Below are 17395 nucleotides of genomic sequence, written 5' to 3' on the forward strand. Positions count from 1 at the left end.
CCGCCGGGACCCCTCACCCCGGGACCCCTCACCCCGGGGCACGGGCTCGGCCCCCCCCGGGCCCGGCTCCCCCGGGCCCGCGCATGGAGCACAACGACGGCGAGCCGGCGGCCGCACGGCTCGGCTTGGCCGCGGGGCCCGGGCAGCAGCAGCAGCAGGAGCCGCCGCGAGCGGCCGAGGGGGAGGCGGAGCCCGAGGAGGAGGAGGCGGTGACGGTGATGGCGGCAGACGCCGAGCACATCGAGATGGGAGCGCCGACGATGCCCAGCGCCGACGAGGCCGCCGCCGCCGCCGCCTTCGCAGGTCAGGGCGGGCAGCGCTCCCTCGGCCCGCCCGGGGCTCCCTCACGGCCCCTCGGGGAGCGCCCCCGCCCTGGGCACGGCCCACGCTCCGCCCTCACACGCGGGGCCAGGAGCTCCTGCAGTCACATTGTCTGTGTCCCGTTACAAAGTGCCCCAAACACGCAGGGCTCTGCAGCCGAGCTGCGGTACCACAACATCCCAGAGCCCCCGTGCCCGGCTGGGCGTCTCCGCCTCAGCTACGGCTGTTTTTTCACCCTCACCGCACATAAAAACCCTGAGATTTTAGCCAGGCCGTAAGATTTTAGCCAGGCTGAACGTCACAGGGACGTTTGGCTGTAAGTTTGGGCAGTTTCTAGCTGGTAATGGCACCCTGGGTATTAACACATGGCAAAGGGACAGTCAGTTGTTCACTTTATCCTGGCGTTTGCCAGTCACTCCTCTTTTCATTAAAAGCAGCACACCTGGGGGTGTTCCAAGTACAGATACCATATTCATTTTCCCTTTAGTTCATCACATGCTCATAGCAACTGTCACTGCCTCGAGGTTAAAGCCAATTCAACCCAAAGCTTAATAAAAATCACGATGATTGTGTTTATAACAACTTACGGGTGTCATGAAAAATAAAATTAATTTAGAATAGGAAGGAAGAAGGAAGCGCAGTTACATTTATTTGGTGTTTTAGCTGTTTATGAGGCTCTCTGGATGCAGCCAAATATTAAATTAATGCCTGTTTTACGTTGCAGAAGTCACCACAGTGACAGTAGCCAACGTGGGGGCCTCTGCAGACAATGTTTTCACCACGTCTGTGGCCAATGCAGCTTCAATTTCAGGACACGTGTTGGTAAGTCTGGCCTTTCATCTGAGGGCCTTGGCAAACTCTCACTTGCTCAGTGTAAATAAAGAGCTGTAGTAAGGTCAAACATCTGTTTTTATTGCACTATACAGGCTTTAAGCCACAAACCCATTAGCTGGGAGACATGCAGTTTTTTATTCATTATTTTTTTTGCCTTTCCACCCTCATCTACTCATTCTGTAATGGAACTGGTGACCTGGAACATGAAACATTTGAATTTGCTTGGCTGAAGCCTCCAAAATTAACCTAATAACTGCCATACTCATTGCAGTTTTAGGATACCCTTGGGGGATACTGAAATCTATTGGTGTTTAACCCTTTTAATCAGTTTAAACTCTTAATTCCTTCTGTAGTCTGGGAGAACAGCCCTCCAGATTGGGGACAGCCTGAACCCTGAGAAGGCCACTCTGATCGTGGTGCACACGGACGGGAGCATCGTGGAAACCACCGGGATCAAGGGGCCTTCGGCACCTCTCACACCAGGTATGAGCCAATCTGCTCCTCAGGGGTCATTCTCTCAGGGGGATGCCTTCTTCTCCACTTCCACTGTATTTCTAGGATTTAAAAACATGGGCAGAATATTGTAAGAATTGTTTGTCCCCGCTTACAAACATCAAATTGTTTAGGTGGGAAAAGACCTTTAAGGTATCAAGTCCTCACACAGTATTTCTTGGGAGTACAAGAATACTTACTATTTTTTTTATTTTTTTTTCCTGTCAGAAATATATTTTATTTCCTCATCCTTTGCCCTAACCCTGGCAAAGAAGCTGCTTGAAAAATCTTGCCCTGCTGCTGGGCTTCCTACACCCATCCCACCCCCGAGGGCACAGGAATCCTTTTAATATGGACAATAAAAATACGAGTCTCCCAGTTCTGCACGTGGGTTTGTTTTAAAGGGCCCTGGAATACATTTTTATCTCCATTCAGACCACTTGCTGATATTTTAGTGTCTTCATCCGCTGGGGTTTTGTTCAGGGCTGCTTGGCAGTTTCCTTGCTGCCCACAAGGTGGCACGAACTCCTCGCAGGATCGGCCCTGGGAAGGGGAAGATCCAGCCAGCTCCTTACACCACGGCTTACAGGTGGTGTAAGGGTCCGGGTATAACCTCAGCGTTTATTTCCTGTTAGAGCCTGTTTCCTCTGGTGCAGTTTGCTGAATTTTCAGTCCTTTTCAGTTCCTTCAAAACGAATTTTTTGTGGTGCACCTTTGTGGGGATGTTCCAGCTGCTCCAGTCCCCTGGGCCCTGCTGCCCCAGCCCAGCTGTGAGATGGAACAGCCACTCTTCTTTTTGGTTGCTGTCACCTTTCTTTTCTCTTTTCTCCAAGGACCCCAGTCTCCTCCTACCCCGTTAACAACTGTCCAAGGGAAAACTGGGACCAAGTACAACTGGGACCCGTCTGTGTATGAGAACGAGCTCCCGGTGAGGTGCCGGAATATCAGTGGCATTCTGTACAAAAACAGGCTCGGCTCAGGTAACTACGGCCTGGGGGAGGAGTGGGACAGCTCCTTCTACACTCTTCTTTTCATCAGGCTCTTCTTAAGGGCTGACTGTGAGGGGAAAAAAAAAAAAAGACAGTTTCCAAGCCAGCCCAGTGCCTTTTGATATTATTGTTCTCATCTGTTTTACTCATTCTTCAGAGGCTTTTTAACTTTTTCTTAAATCTGTGAGGATCCAGGCTGCCATGCAGTGAGTGTCCTCAGTAACAAGCCAACTCCTCTAACGTTTTTTTTTCATCTGAGGAGTAGACTTGTGTTTCTACAAAGCTCTAAAGAATCCCTGCTGGAATGAAAATGGAGAATTTGTCTCCTCACGGGGCTCCTGAGCTCCTCCTCTTCTCTCTTATCCTTGTGGGGAAGCTGGAGAAGCAGCAGCCTGGCTGCCCAGCACAGCACTTGCTTCGTGGACAGAGAGTTTTCTTCATCACCAGAAAGACCAGAAATTTAAGTGTAAATTAAGAATAGGCTTAAATTCATGGTGTTTATGCAAGAAAGACTTTTCCTTCTTGTGGAGGAGCAATTTTTGTAGCCTTTTGAGGCGCAGAGTTGGAGCTCTCTAAACATACCCAGTCATTGTCACAGCCACAGCAGTAATTGGACATGGCTGTCCCAGAGCGAAGGGGAGCAGCAGACGGGCACATTTGGTGATGGCTGTGGATTAACTGCTATTTTGTCCAGCAATTTCCGTATTTCCTTCTTCAGGGAAGTGGCAAAATGACCCCTCAGCTGCACTAACAGTGTGTTTTGCTGCTTTGTCTCAGGGGGCCGTGGCAGGTGCATCAAGCAGGGGGACAACTGGTACAGCCCCACCGAGTTCGAGGCCATGGCGGGCCGAGCCAGCAGCAAGGACTGGAAGAGGAGCATCCGCTACGCCGGGCGGCCCCTGCAGTGCCTTATCCATGTAAGGCTCCCTGGGCTCCCTCCCTTCTGCAGGAAGGGGCTGGCAGGGCCAGGGGCTGCCTCTGCTGGCACCGGGAGCCACGCCAGGTCTGGTGGGGAGTCAGTGGCCTGAGGGGAGATTTTCTAGATGCGTCTCAAATAGCACACTGGGAATCTTGCTTGTGCTGGAAAGGGGCTGGAGTTTCTATGGGGTGAAACCCAGCCTTGAGCTGTGTCACAGGAATTGAGCTCTCACTGTGACATCTCCATTCTGTTTGCCTGACACCTGCATTCTTCACTCGCACCATTTATTGAGTATGTGGATCCTTTATTTCCTGCAGTACTCCTGCATTGCCATCAGGCTGACAGGTGATTTCTGCTTGGGCAGAAATAAAGCCTCAGATTCACATATCCTGGCCTTTTGGTGTGGAAATGGTTTGGTTTTCCTCTGTTCTCCCCCAACTCTCACCCCATGGCTGCGGTGTGAGGAACTGGCCTCTGTTACTGCAGAGGGTCCAGGAGGGAGGGAGTACCTCTCCCTGGGAGCCATCCAGCTGTTTTGGGAGAACACAGGTGTGTTCTCGGTGATTTTGGTGACTCCAGTGCTGAGCTGGTCACTTCTCATTCCAGGATGGGATTTTAAATCCTCACGCTGCCTCCTGTACTTGTGCCGCTTGCTGCGACGACATGACACTGGTGAGTGGGAGGTTTTACATCCATCAGTTTGTAAACTAATTAGTTGAGTTTGAAAAATTAACTGGTCATGCTGCCACAGCCCTTGGCGAGCAGGTCGTGAGCACCCTGGGAATGGGCACAAGTGCTTTGTCCCTGCTCTGTGGAGAAAGGAGATAAGGAACTGCTGGAGCTATTGTGGAGCAGCCTCAGTAAAACTGGATCATAGTTAGTGCTTTTTTCTTTTTTTTTTATCCTTTTCTAAATAACATATATATGTAAAATGCCTTTTGGGAATGCCAATAGTATTTGTGATTTTTTGACTCAAATTTCACAATGTTTTGAGTTGGAAAAATATTTTTGTAAGGAAATAATATAATACTCTTATGATGGAGCTATATTTTCATCTCAAAACTGCTTGGGGTTCTTGGTTGGTTTGTTTGGAGTTTGGTTTTTTGCTTGTTTGTTTCAAAAAATGAGGTTAAAGTCCTGAAAGCAGAAGGCTTTAGCTTGACTTGATGTTTTGCATTTCTTTTTTGCTATGAACTGACTGATTTCCTTGTTTCCAAGCCTGGAACTGCTTCCTCTCTTCTCCTCACTCTTGTTCTCTTCTCTTCCACCACCTCGGCCAACAGTCAATTATTTGCCCAGTTCTGCTCCTTAAAAAATAGTTGGAAGAGGCTGGATTTGTGCCTCTTCAGCTGGAAGGAGCTGAGTTTAACTTTTTTTTCCCCAAGTTCTTTGGGTTTGGAGAACTGTAAGTTCTTTGGTCAATTGTTGCCAACCACACATCATCCATGGGGATCTGTGCTGCTGTTCCTGGAAAGAGGAGGGTAAACCCAATGTCTCCGAAGAGGTGCCTCAGTTAATGCCTTCTCTTTTTTGCTTTTCTTCTTCTTTTCATTGTGTTCTGCCCAGAGTGGCCCCATTCGACTCTTTGTGCCGTATAAAAGGCGGAAAAAGGAAAATGAAATGCCTGCAACTCCAGTGAAGAAGAATTGCTCCAAAAACATCACTCTGCTTCCTGCCACAGCCGCAACCACGTGTAGGTTCTTTTCTCCTGCTGAAAATTGCTTCCCTTCCTTGGTGAGAAATTGCCACACTAGGTATTTTATGTCTGTTAGAGGCCCCTTGGAACTGTCCAGCTGAGAAAAATGTCCCTTTTCTTTGGCCATATCCTTTTCATTGGACAGTTTTATTGGTTCAGTGTCACTTCCCATTTTATAGAAAGTAGCACAGTGTTGTCACATCTGGACACAAGCTGAGCAGGAAAAAGTACAGCTCTAGACCTCCAGGAAACTCGGGTTTAAGCATCATCACATCTTTGTACAGTGAACAGGAGGTTTTATATTTTGTGCTGAAAGAGCTTTGGATTTTGCCCCATTCCTGGAAGTGTTCCAGGCCAGGTTGGATGGGGAAGGTGAAAGGTGTCCCTGCCCATGGCAGGGGATGGAACAAGATGAGCTTGAAGGTCCCTTCCAACCCAAACCATCCCAGGATTCTGTGATTCCATGGTTATATTCCCCCCTGTACCTGCTCTCAGCCCAGCAGTGTGGGGGGAACTGTGGAGTCCTGGCCTTGATCCACAGTGGGTTTCGAGTAGATTTTTCACAAATAACAATTGGGGAATTTCCTGTTGGAATTAGGTTGTGGGGAAGGCTGGCCCTTTTCTGCTCTGCCAGAAATCCCCATTCCATCCCCTGAGCTGCTTTGTGTCCTTCAGAAGCCGGAGTAAGATTTGTGCTATTCCTTGCAATACGTAGAAACAAAGGCTGGAAGCAGCTGGGATGAGGTGCCCAGCCTGAAAGTCGCTAATGAAGGAGGCAGAAGGTGATGCTTTCATCTGCACGTCCCTCTCCAGCACCCAGCACACGCTTTGTTACTGGTTTGATTGGCAAACCATCTGTGTGAGAGCAGAAATTAATGTGCAAGCTCATCCAGCTCACACATTCCCAGTCACATCCATGTGTCCTCCTGCCCTCGGTGCTCTGGCATCATCTGGGCTGTAACAGTGCAAAGTGAATCCGGGAGGAAGCAGCAGAAATCCAAAAATAGGAACAAAAAAGTAAGGTTAGATCATCAGCAACAGTAGGAGGAGAAACACACAAGGGTTCTGCAGAGTTGTTTTGTGGGTTTGGTTTTTTTAATCCCCAGATATGTTTAATCTGTACTGGTTTGTTAAGTGAGGTGCTGTGAGGCTGCACATTCCCTTGTGCTGGCATCAGGAGAGACAACTGCTTGTTTTGGGGGCCACATACTTCACCAGCCATGGATTTGTAGCCACAATATCTAAAAACTGAATTATTGTTTGGGAAAAGATCCTTCTGGCAGAGCAGTGTGCCATGGCATCAGCCCATCGCCAGTTAATGATGCCAGGTAATTAGTCCTGTTTAAAAAGGGTTTTTAATATTCTGGAGCTGCTCAGGTATAATCATCCAAAAGGATTTTGTGCCTTGTTACTTGCACATTCTGTCACTGTGTGCAGATAAACAGCTAAAATTGTCCAGCTGTTGTGGAATTAGTTGTTATCCACAGGTTTTTAAGTAGCAAGAATCACTCTTGCTAAGATTGTCATAAATTAGGATCAGCCAGAAACTGATGAGGTTTGTGGCCTCACTGAACCTTTATGAGAGTTGTTAAGTTATGGCTCATAAAATAATTGAAAATGTGGTGATTTGAGAGGTGTTATGTTGTAAATTAATGTTCCAGCCTTGTACCCCCAGAGAATAACCTGGAAGGGCAGCAGAGCCTTCAGAAGTCCACCAGGGCTTTTATTCCCATTTCCAACTGCGCTGGTCGTAGGTGTGATCCAAACTGGGTTATCACAGGCCAGTGGCCTGTGAGTCCCCTGACTCTGGATGGTGCAGCACAGGGATATCAACAGCTGGGCAGCTGTGGGCCCTGCCCTGAGTGTGAATGATGAGAGTGCTTTAATATTTCCAGTCACCGTGACTCCCTCTGGACAGATCACGACCTCGGGGGCGCTGACCTTCGACCGCGCGTCCACCGTGGAGGCCACGGCCATCATCTCGGAGAGCCCGGCCCAGGGGGACGTCTTCACGGGGGCCACAGGTAAGAACCAGGGCTTTGTGTCTTGGGCAGCCGTGGGAAGGGGCAGGAGGGGGCTGGTTTATGTTCATCTCGGTGCCAGAAGAAATCAAAGTATAAATACAAGACGTACGTTTCAGTTATTGCAGTTTGAGTCATGCTTTGGGGCGTCGGCTCTGTTGAGGGAATGATTCTGCTCCAAGAACGGGAGTTTGGAGCCCTGGGATTATTGTGGATATGTAGATGTGTGGGAGGGAACCAGGGAACCTGTGGCTCTAAAATTAAGCCTGTTGGAATGAAGACCAGGCTGCCTTGTTTGCTCACTGTGTGAAATCGTGCTGCCATTTCTCATTTCCAGCTCTTGGGAATTACCAGAGAGTGTAGGAACTTGTATAAAATGTAAAAACAGGGGGATGAAAGCAGTGTAAGAAACACCTGCCAGGTGTGTTAGATAGTGATTCCCAACGTCCTTGTCCTCCTGCAGTTCAGGACACCAACGTCCAGCAGCCTTGCCGGGTGTCCCATCCAGAGCCTCACTATCCCAGTTACCAGGACAACTGCCAGATCTCCCCTTTCCCCGAGGCCGCGCTGCCGACGTCTCACCCCAAAATCGGTACGTTTGCTGTCCAGCAGGTGAGACACTTCACTGGGCTTGACTTTCCTCTGGTCCTTCTCAGCAAAGGTAAAGATTGAGGCAGAAACTTAAACTTGGCTCTGTTTCACATGTGAGTTTTACAGTTATTAGGATTTAGACAAGCAGATTTCCCCTCTGTGGGGAGTTTTTCACTCCTTATGGAGAACTTTGATATGTTGGTTTCTAACAGAGGAAGCTGCTCTGTGATCCTGCTGCCTGCATTGTCTTGCACTCCCTGCCTTTCCTAAGGCTCTTGCTTCCAGGCTTTTGTCCCTGTTGGGCACTGTGGCTCAGTGGCTCAACATTGATTTAGTGTTTGATCTGAGGAGACCAACCCCTTCCAAATCCACAGAAGCTTTTCTAGACATTCTCCCATGTCTTTATTACTTCAGGGGTACTTGCTGGAGGTAGTTTTGGGCAGGTTTGGTGTCAATTTTCCATCCCCTCTGAATGACCTTTATTTGTTTACTCGGAGCAGCACAGCGTGTTCCTGCTGTCCAGAGTCACATCTTGTTGGGTTTAAGACTTAGATCTTGATGTTACTAATTAAACACTGATTGTTTTTTCACCAGTGAATACTTTCTCTTGCCTCCTGTACCTGTTCCAGAATGAGAAATCAGAAGTAATTCCTGTGTGATATGTTATCAAATGCCACACTGGGACAAATATTGTGCTGGAAATGGAGAGTGGAAAAGGCTCTTCTGCAAACAGACACTGATAAAAAAGACCCGTTTATCTCATACTCATATCTAAGTGCAAATAGTTCCACACCCCTCATGTGCAGATTGATTGAAATTACTGTTTTAATTAAGGGCATTTGCCATGAAATATCTGTGTACCTGTGTGGGGAGCTGGCAAGGAAAGGTCACACACCTGACAGTGACCTACCTGGGGCTTGGGGCTTGTTCTCTCTGTCCAGATCAGTGTTGGATTCTGCCAGCTTTTACTGCTTCCATGAACAACTACCAGGTGGGAGGTGAAAAGGGTTAAAAAAGGATAAAATGGTCACTGCCTTGTAAGTTACTCAGTGTTCAGTGCTGTGTTGCAAGAAGGCTGGTTTGACTGCAGATGCTTTTCTAAGGAGAGGGTCGCTGCCAGTGGAACTGCTGGAATGGCAGCCGGGAGCAGGAAGGTGTGTTCAGGGCACTACTTACATGTGCATCTGAAGTAAATAACACTGAAGTGACTTTCAGACACTTGAGCCCCTCTACATTTTGTTCAAGAACTCCCTGTTCAGTAAATCTCTTAACTCTGGTTCCAAGGAACAACATCTGGCTCCAGTGATGGTCCCTTTTAGTGAGAACACTGGTCAGAGATCCACCAGTGGCAGCGGTGCTGGCGCTCCCTGGTCGTGCTGCAGATCCTGAGGGACACTGTCACTGCTTTATCTTCAGTACCATCAGCACTGGGAGAGCTGCAGGACCAACTGCCTGCCAGACTGGGGGGGAGATTTTGGGGTAATAACTCTGCACAGCCCCAAAGTTGGTGGTACCTTCCTTTTTCTAGTAAACAATTTGGTGAGGAATGTGGAGGTCAGGTGTTGGTAGATATGAATGTCTTGGACTGAATTTTATGGCAGATGGTGAGTATTTATTGCTCAAGTTATATTTTGGAAAAGTAAAGCCAGTAAAGCCAGATAACATTTCTTCCTGGAATGTTACCTAAGCTGAGCTTACACTGTGTATCGTGGAGTTCCTGGATCTGGATTTAATTTCCTCATTCCACGATCTCCCAGGTACATGCAAACCTTATGTTGCGAAAAGGAGCTGTTTTAGTGGCACAGTAACTGCTGAGTTTTTAAAGGAGTCCCTAGCCCATGGTTTTGGGAAGTGCATGTTTGGAGTACACTCACTTTGAGGTGGTGGTGACTGTCGGGTTTATTCCAGTGTCAGGCCAGGGTTATGGTCAAGGTCAGGATTCAGGAAGCGCAGGGAGTGCGATGTGGATCAGTGCCTGAGTTTTGTGGATTTGCAGCCTGAGAATGGACATCTGGGTAGGGACACTGGGATACCCCTGTAAAGTGCTGGATAACTGAGTGACTTACTGTAACCTTTCCTAGCCATGGATGAGGGAAACGTTGTTGCCAGTGGTGGAGTCCCTGGGAATGTTGCTTTCACCACTTAATTGTGCTTGTCCCCAGCACTGCTGGGAGGTGTTAAAACCCTTCCCAGAGCAAACGAGGGGTCATGAGGAGGTGTTCTTGTCCTGGGGGTTTGAGAGTGCCCAAGGGCTTGTTCTGCACAGACCTGCACTTTGGGTTGCAGGAGAAAAGCTCTGTTTAGCAAAAACTTCCCAGACTGGAAATTCCACAGACCGTATTTTAAAAAAGAAACCGAACAACACAGAAAAAAAAAAAAAACAACACTCCTCCAACCCCCTGCTTTCTGGCAATGAAACCCCCTAACTGTGTCTCTGTTGTTGTTTGGTTTGTCCCCAGTGTTAACCTCTCTCCCCGCCCTGGCCGTGCCCCCCACGACCCCCACCAAGGCCATGTCGCCGTCGGTGGTGAACGGGCTGGAGGTGACGGAGCAGCGGAGCTGGCTCTACCTGGAGGAGATGGTCAACTCCCTGCTCAGCACCGCCCAGCAGCTGAAGACCCTGATCGAGCAGGCCAAGCAGGCCAGCTCCTCCTTCCGAGAGGCCGCCGTCACACAGGCCAAGATCCAGGCGGACGTGGAGAGGAAGGAGGTAACTGCGCCCGGGGCACCTCTGGGGCTGAGGGATGGCAGAGCAGCTCCTGCCTGGAACAGTGGCAGCCCTTAGAAATTGTTTCTCCAGGCCTGGAGAGCAGTGTTAGTTAGCAAGAGAAATCTTTCTGAGTTGTTTGTGTCCTGGGGAAAGGAATGGAGAGCTCGGGGATTCCAGGAGCTGTGGGCAGCAGGCTGGTTGTGCACACTGGTGTCACAATGCTGAGCTCTCCCATCAACTCTCCATAAATTTATGAGTGTGGGCACCAAATCCTTGTCTGGGAAAGCTGTTAGAATCCTCTGAGTAAAGTTACACTTGTGTTACTTAGAAGGTGTGGGGAATGACATCCTGAAAGAAAAGCAAACCGTGAGCGCTTCGGCTCCATGTTTATATGAACTTCCAGAATGCCTCAGGATATTGCAAAAATTGAAAATACTGAGATATTTGTAAGGTTGTTCTGAATTGCAGCATTTTGTGTGGGATTAGTTAAATACAACTGCTCTGGCAGAACTTCTTGTGGCTGTTAAGAAACAGTTCTCCACACTGAGTATCTGATCCTTTGGTTACTATCCCACTGATGGCTTTACTCCATTTTTTGGTAAGGGAAAGACATTTAGGAAAAGGGGCAACAAAGGCTCTCTGTGTCTTGCAAAAGATATTTGACATTTGTAGGTCAAGCCCAAAATGAACAGATTAAAGACAGGACTGACACAGGGGCCTCTGTGCTTGAGCAATGGAATTTTTTTGAGTGTGCATTAAGCCATTGTTTATATCAGATAAACTTTAGGATGGGGAGAATACACGAACTTGCTCAATTCTGTGCCAGAATTGCTGGGGGATAATAAAGATATTCAGGAAATGTGTTAAGTGGATATTCTGTGTAAATTGAAGAGAATCAGTGTTGAAGTCTGACAAGTGTTTTAATTGGAATAGCCCTTGGCAAAGCAGTGATGGCTCATTTGAAAGCAAGGTGGAAGATTAAGTCAGCAAACAGCTGGGGCATCTGAATTGGATTTTAGAAAGATTAAACCAATTCAGGGCTGGAGAGTGTGAAATGAACTGAAAAGGGTCGGGCACTTAAGACATGTGGCTCTGGTCAGCAAACAGAGGCTTGTGTCCTCCAAAGGAGCCGGGAAACAGTTGGGAATTGGAGGTTATCGGTTTTCTGGAGCTGTTTTTGTGAGAGGGCTGGATGTGTCTGGCTTGATCCTCTCTCTTATCACACCTTTTCCTCCTCTGTGGTTTGTGCATGGCTGGAATTGCCTTGTCAGATCAGGCAGAACCCAACCCCACCCTCGCAGGCCACAGCAAGAGGTTTCCCTGCCGCCGCCTCCGTCTGCCTGGAGCTTTTTAACTCAGTTTATGTCATGGTAACATAGAGGTTTTGAAGGTCGTGGTTTCACAGGAGAATAAATACTGTGCTGTCGGGTCATACACTTGTAAATTAAGCCTTTAATCTCCTTATATGTTGGGTCAAACTCCTGGGTGAACCTGCTTTGCCTGGAGGTGGGGGTTCAGATTTTTTTGGACTTCTTAACTATTCCCAATACATTTAGGCCAGGGTTAGCACATAGTCCATTTGGGATTGGGTTTGGATTTCACTGGTTTGGGACTCCTGTCCCCCCTTGCCGAGCATGGCAAGGCAACCCCTCACATCACACTCCAGCTGGGAAATGACACGTCTGGTGTGTCTTCCTTGCAGCAATACCAGAGCCAGTTATTCCAACAAACAGAGGATGTGGATGGGAAAACAGAAATCATCATCAAGGTAAGCTGGGGACGTCTCGTGTGTTGCAGAGTCTTTTGGTCTTTGCCTCGCTCCATTTCAGTTTGTCATTGCCACAGAATCATGTTTTGGCACAGATCTGAGCCTTCCCGTTGCTCCAAGCAGTGTCTTCCCTTTCCCAAGCCTTCCAGCTTTCCACACTCCTCCATTGTCACCCAGCCAGGTTCCTGAGTCTCACTGACCTCTGAGTGGTGGTGCTGCAGCTCTGCTGGGTGGCTGTCCCTGAGCTGTGGCAGGAAGGGAACTTGCTTCCTTTCTGTCCTGTGAGCTGGTTTTCATAACTCCACAATTCCCTCTGGCTTTTGAAATGGGAGTTAGTTCAGGACCCATGACTGAAGCCCTCAGAGCTGTGTGTGTTACTCAGTTGTCCCTCAGATCTCCAGGTACCACTGCACACACACACACAGTGGGTTTCCCATGTTTTCCAGCACCTGTACAGGTGACAAACAGCCCCAGTCAAGTGTCCCCTCGGGACAGGCTTTGCAAGTCCCAGCTTGCAGCTTCAAGGCATTTCTTGTGTCCCAAATCCCCGGCTGTACACCAGGAGCACAAACACAGTTCAGTCACACCAGCTGTTCACTGCAGGTACATGGAAGGTGTGAGCAGGGGGGGTGATGAGTGGGGTGTTAATCAGGACACCGATTTGGGGGTGCTTGTGCTCAAAGGAGAAAAGGAGCCTGAGGAACTCACGAGCCCAGGATACTTTCACAGCCCAGCAACGTTTCCTGCCACTGCTGCTCCAAGTGCTAATGATTTGTCAGGAGTTTAATGAGCTGGAAGCTGGAATGCTCTGTGAAGTGCTTATTTGGTGGCAGTTCGATGATGTTTCCACCTAAATATACAGGTTATGTTAATTGATGTCACTGAGGTAAGATTAAAGCGATAGACACAAAAGCATCCCCTAAAAAGCAGGTGTGATTTTTCTCCCGTGTATCCTCTCTCACCTTGCTTCTGGATTTAAATCCTTGCTCCTGTTAGAGCCTTCTTCATTTGACTCCTGTTTCCCTGTTGGGACACTCCTTATGCAGTCATGCTGCTGACTGGCAAAGTAACAAATCCCTTGTTCCTCTCTAAAACCAAGGAATGATTGAGCTGAGGAGTCCCATCCTTATTCCTACCCCTGTTGTTCTTCCTCAGACCCTCTCTCTGACATACACAGTATTCTAAACCCAACAAAACCACCAATGAAATCTGCCTTAAACCTTTCAATTTGGGATAAACTCAGAGTTTGGCTGTGAACAGCCTGTGCATGGCCTGACGTGGCTGTTTGGGATACACCTGCCCTTGGGATACACCCAGCTCCTGCTGAAGCCTGCATCTACCTGACCCCTATGGAGGGAGGTATCCCTGAGGTAGTGGGGATGGATTTCCATGACCACTCAGTGTCCCACCCATGGTTTTGAAGGGCTTCCTGCCCGACAGAAAGGAAAACAGAGGTGCATTCCGTTTTCCAAAGTGATCCCTGCTACAGCAGCAGGAGAGCAGGTCCCTCAGGGCGTATCCACCAGCCACTGGGCCTGTTTTGCACTGATGTGCTGAGTGTATTTTGGGAAGCAGGTGCTTTCCTACTGCTCCCACATTCCAGCAGGTCACAGCCCCTCGGTGACCTCGCTGGGGTGGCTCCGTGTGACACGGTCACTCTCTGTCCCTTCCACAGCAATCCTGTGTCAACTGCGGGCGGGAGGCCACCAACGAGTGCACGGGGTGCCACAAAGTCAACTACTGCTCCACGTTCTGCCAGCGGAAGGTATGGCATGTCTGGGAGTCGGGATCCAGTTCCCTGGAGAGGGCTGTGGGACCCTAGAGAGAGTCACCTGATGGAGCAAAGCCGGGCAGCCAGCGCAGAATCCTGCGTGGGTCAAGCATTCCAAACCCCCTGCCAGTGGGATCACCAGCAAGGCTGTAGTCATGGGGCAGGTCTGCAAGTCAGGACAGGGTTAAAAGGGAAGGGAAGGTCCCAGGGTTTGCACACACCTTCCCAAAGGTGATCCAAAAAATCAAGGTAACATTCCGCTTAGTCCAGTTCCACCTCTAATATTGACCCAGAGGGGCTCCTTTCCCCTCCATCATTGGTCTGGTTTGTGGGGCACTGGAGACCTGCTGCTCCCACCTGTACTGGAGAAAGCGCTTCCCACACAGTGGCTTTTCCAAGGGCCCGTTCCCTTCATGGCCTCGCCCTCTGCTCTCCCCTCGCAGGACTGGAAGGACCACCAGCACATCTGCGGCCAGTCGGCCACGGTGACGGTGCAGGGTGACGAGGTGCACGTCACAGACAGTGTCATGGAGAAGGTCACCGTGTGAGCAAACTACCTCCGCAGCCGTTCCCGGGCACGCGGGGCCGGCTGGATCGGGACCCGGCGGAACGGTCTGTCCTGTGCCAACGGCACTGTTCTCTCTAGCAGAATCATTTTTGATTGGCTTTTTGATACTGTGACAGCGTTTGTCTACTCCCGAGCCCCTTTCATAACTTTGGATAATACAGAGACTGTGAAAACCTCATCTGGAACGCCCCCCCATACGCACACTGGGATCCCCCTTTGCCTTTGGGAGGCTTTGCCTTTGCCTGACTGGATCCTCCACCATGTGGATTACAGCAATCTCCTCATCTCTCTTGAGATTAATCTAAAGCAGGTGCTGCAAGGAGATGTGCCAGTATTTCCTCCTCCCGGGGCCTCCCTACCTCTTGTTTGAGAAGAGAAATGAACCTTTGGCTTATTTAATTGCCTTGACAGAGTCGGTACAAGTTCTTAGTTTGGCTTTGGAAGGATTTTTGTTTTTCCTGTGTTCCCTCTGTGCTAGGCAAATTTGGAACACGTTGGAGCTTCTGCATTTAAATACCATTGAAAAACAACACATTGTTCAATAAAATGCGGTGAAAGCACGAGCGAGCCCAGCGGTTCCCTTTAATCCCCAGGGCAGCACTCGAGGGTGCAGGTACTTGCACAGGTGGGTGTGGTGGCAGGTACACGTGTGTCCGTGTTCCCCTGTCTGCTTGGGAGGTGTTTGCTCCGCAGGGAAGCACAGCCTCATCCCACGGCGTGCCTGGAATGTCGCTCGTAGCATCCACCTGGCCAGAATCAGATCGGATGAAGCCCGAGGTGAGTGCACGTGGATATGGGGCTGTCCTGTCCCTGCCCCGCAGGAGCTGCTGATTAGAGATGTGACCATTAGGGAGTTATTTGCTTTGTTCACTGCAACAAAATCATTCTAATTATTAATGTACTTCTTTAATAATTAAGCTATTGTGGTTGGAGATTTTAGAGGACTCTTGGCAGGCGCACAAACCTCTGGTTGGTGGTTTGGGTTTGTTTTTAGCTTCAGGCATAGCCCCTGTGAGGGGTCAATTGTCCTGGTTGGTTGTTCAGTTGAGGGGTCACAGTCCATCCCCCTGAGGGGTCACAGCCCCTGTGAGTGTCACTTGTCCTGGCTGTTGTTTGCTCTGGTTTTGTGCTGGTGGATGAGGATGGTTGTTCAGCTGCTGCTCCAGGAAGTGACCGTGGTTCAGCTGAACCACGGAGTGACCCAACCCAGCATCACACACACACTGTCAAAAGGAGAACATTCTATCCAGAGCTACAGGAAAGTTAATAAGAGAGAAAAACGCAGTGGAAAAGACTTAAGTCTTAGACTGGAGGTCTCTGGTAAATCCATGGAAAGCCAAGCAGGAACTGAGGCAGGATGGGAACAGAAATTACCTGTGATACTCCTGGGAAGGAAAGAACAGGCAACTCCTTCCATTCCCACAGCAAAATGCCCACTCCTGCTTCCCAGAGTAATACTCAAGTACTGGCGATGGTTTCTGCTCACAGTAAAATGCTGATTTCCTGTTTTCTAGAGCATGGAGACAATTAGTTAATTGAGAAGACAGTCTTAATTGAGCCCCTGGTAACACAGCTCATTCCCAGGGTTTCTTGTGTCCCGCGTTTGGACGCAGCGAAGGCATCTCCAAAGTGGCACCTCTGGAGTGCTAAAGCTGCACTTCCAGCATCAAACGAGGCTTTTGGTTGCAAACTATTCTTGTTGCTTCACATCCCTGTCCAGCACGGCCAGTGTGAGCAGCAGAGCTCCTCCTGGATTGAGGACAAAGCAGCTCCATGGACGGGTGAGCTGGGACACCAGGAATGGGCTTGGGAGGGGCATGAGGCAGCAATGGAGTCTCCACTGTCCTTATCCAGTGGCTGTCCTTATCCAACCCACTGTCCTTGTCCAATAGCTTGTGGCCAGGTATAGTCAAGCCTTGGTCACTGTTGGAATTTTGGCTTTACTGCACCTTGTAAGGGGAAAAAAATTGGAAGAAAGTGGGGCAACTTCTCTAAATTGTAGAACTGCAGGTGTGACTCAGCTGCCATTAAAGCTCTCAGGGAGCTTCCCACTGGGCCCTGGTACCTGGGGCAGCTGCACCCCAACCAGGCAGTGGCAGAGCTCAGAAAGGCACAGGATAATCCGCTGGGAATTGAGTCTGTCTGTTTGCTGAGGAGAAATTCATTGAGCAATTGCTATTCTTAGTCAAAGGAACACTCAAGACCTCCTTGCAGTACTCTTTTCCGTTTAGTCTCCAAGCAGATTTCCCCCCTGGAAAGCAACAATCCTGTACAAAATCATGACTTGGAAGATTGTAATTTGTGCAATATTCCGTTTCTCCCCTCTGAGCCTCAGTGACAGGCGTTGCTTGGTCCTACTGGCTGTTGCCAGCCCAGGTTCACCTAAAGGCATGAAAGATTTTTTTCCTGTGACTGGAAATGGTTCCTGGCAGGAATCCTACGGCTTGATAAGGAATTCTGGAGCACTAGCAACGGTGCCTTTGTAGGACCCTTGTTAAACATGAGTGAAATCAGGCTTTGGATTTAAAATTATCAAGAGCAAGGGGAAAGGAGGTTGCACAGGTAGATGTCACCTCAGAGCCCTGTGTAATGCCACCCCAGAAGCCAGAAGACTAGAAATTATTATTATTATCCCTGCTTACATCAAATGTGAAAAAAGGGCCTGGAAACCTGCAGTTTCCAGTGGGAAGAGGATCTGAGCTGCATTCAGTGGTA

The 17395-nt window shown here is 49.2% G+C and overlaps 2 protein-coding genes across 3 annotated transcripts in view; both read left to right on the top strand.

Moving 5' to 3' along the window:
* Positions 1–17395, top strand: part of LOC116787990 (deleted in malignant brain tumors 1 protein-like) — a 499349-nt gene that overhangs the window by 110478 nt on the left and 371476 nt on the right. The window lies entirely within an intron of this gene.
* On the top strand, positions 45–15241 carry DEAF1 (DEAF1 transcription factor). Of its 2 annotated transcripts, none has more exons than XM_032690932.1 (13): positions 45–303; positions 1046–1143; positions 1509–1638; positions 2481–2627; positions 3414–3553; positions 4162–4227; positions 5122–5248; positions 7147–7275; positions 7736–7864; positions 10323–10573; positions 12276–12341; positions 14017–14106; positions 14556–15241. In XM_032690932.1, exons 1-13 carry the CDS (start codon positions 84–86, stop codon positions 14658–14660), a joined length of 1698 nt encoding a protein of 565 aa, XP_032546823.1. In that variant the 5' UTR covers positions 45–83; the 3' UTR covers positions 14661–15241. The 2 variants fall into 2 exon arrangements, with proteins under 2 accessions (XP_032546823.1, XP_032546824.1); XM_032690933.1 differs by having other exon boundaries at positions 7170–7275.

Source organism: Chiroxiphia lanceolata, chromosome 6 (genome assembly GCF_009829145.1).
Source record: "Chiroxiphia lanceolata isolate bChiLan1 chromosome 6, bChiLan1.pri, whole genome shotgun sequence".
Taxonomy (NCBI): domain Eukaryota; kingdom Metazoa; phylum Chordata; class Aves; order Passeriformes; family Pipridae; genus Chiroxiphia; species Chiroxiphia lanceolata.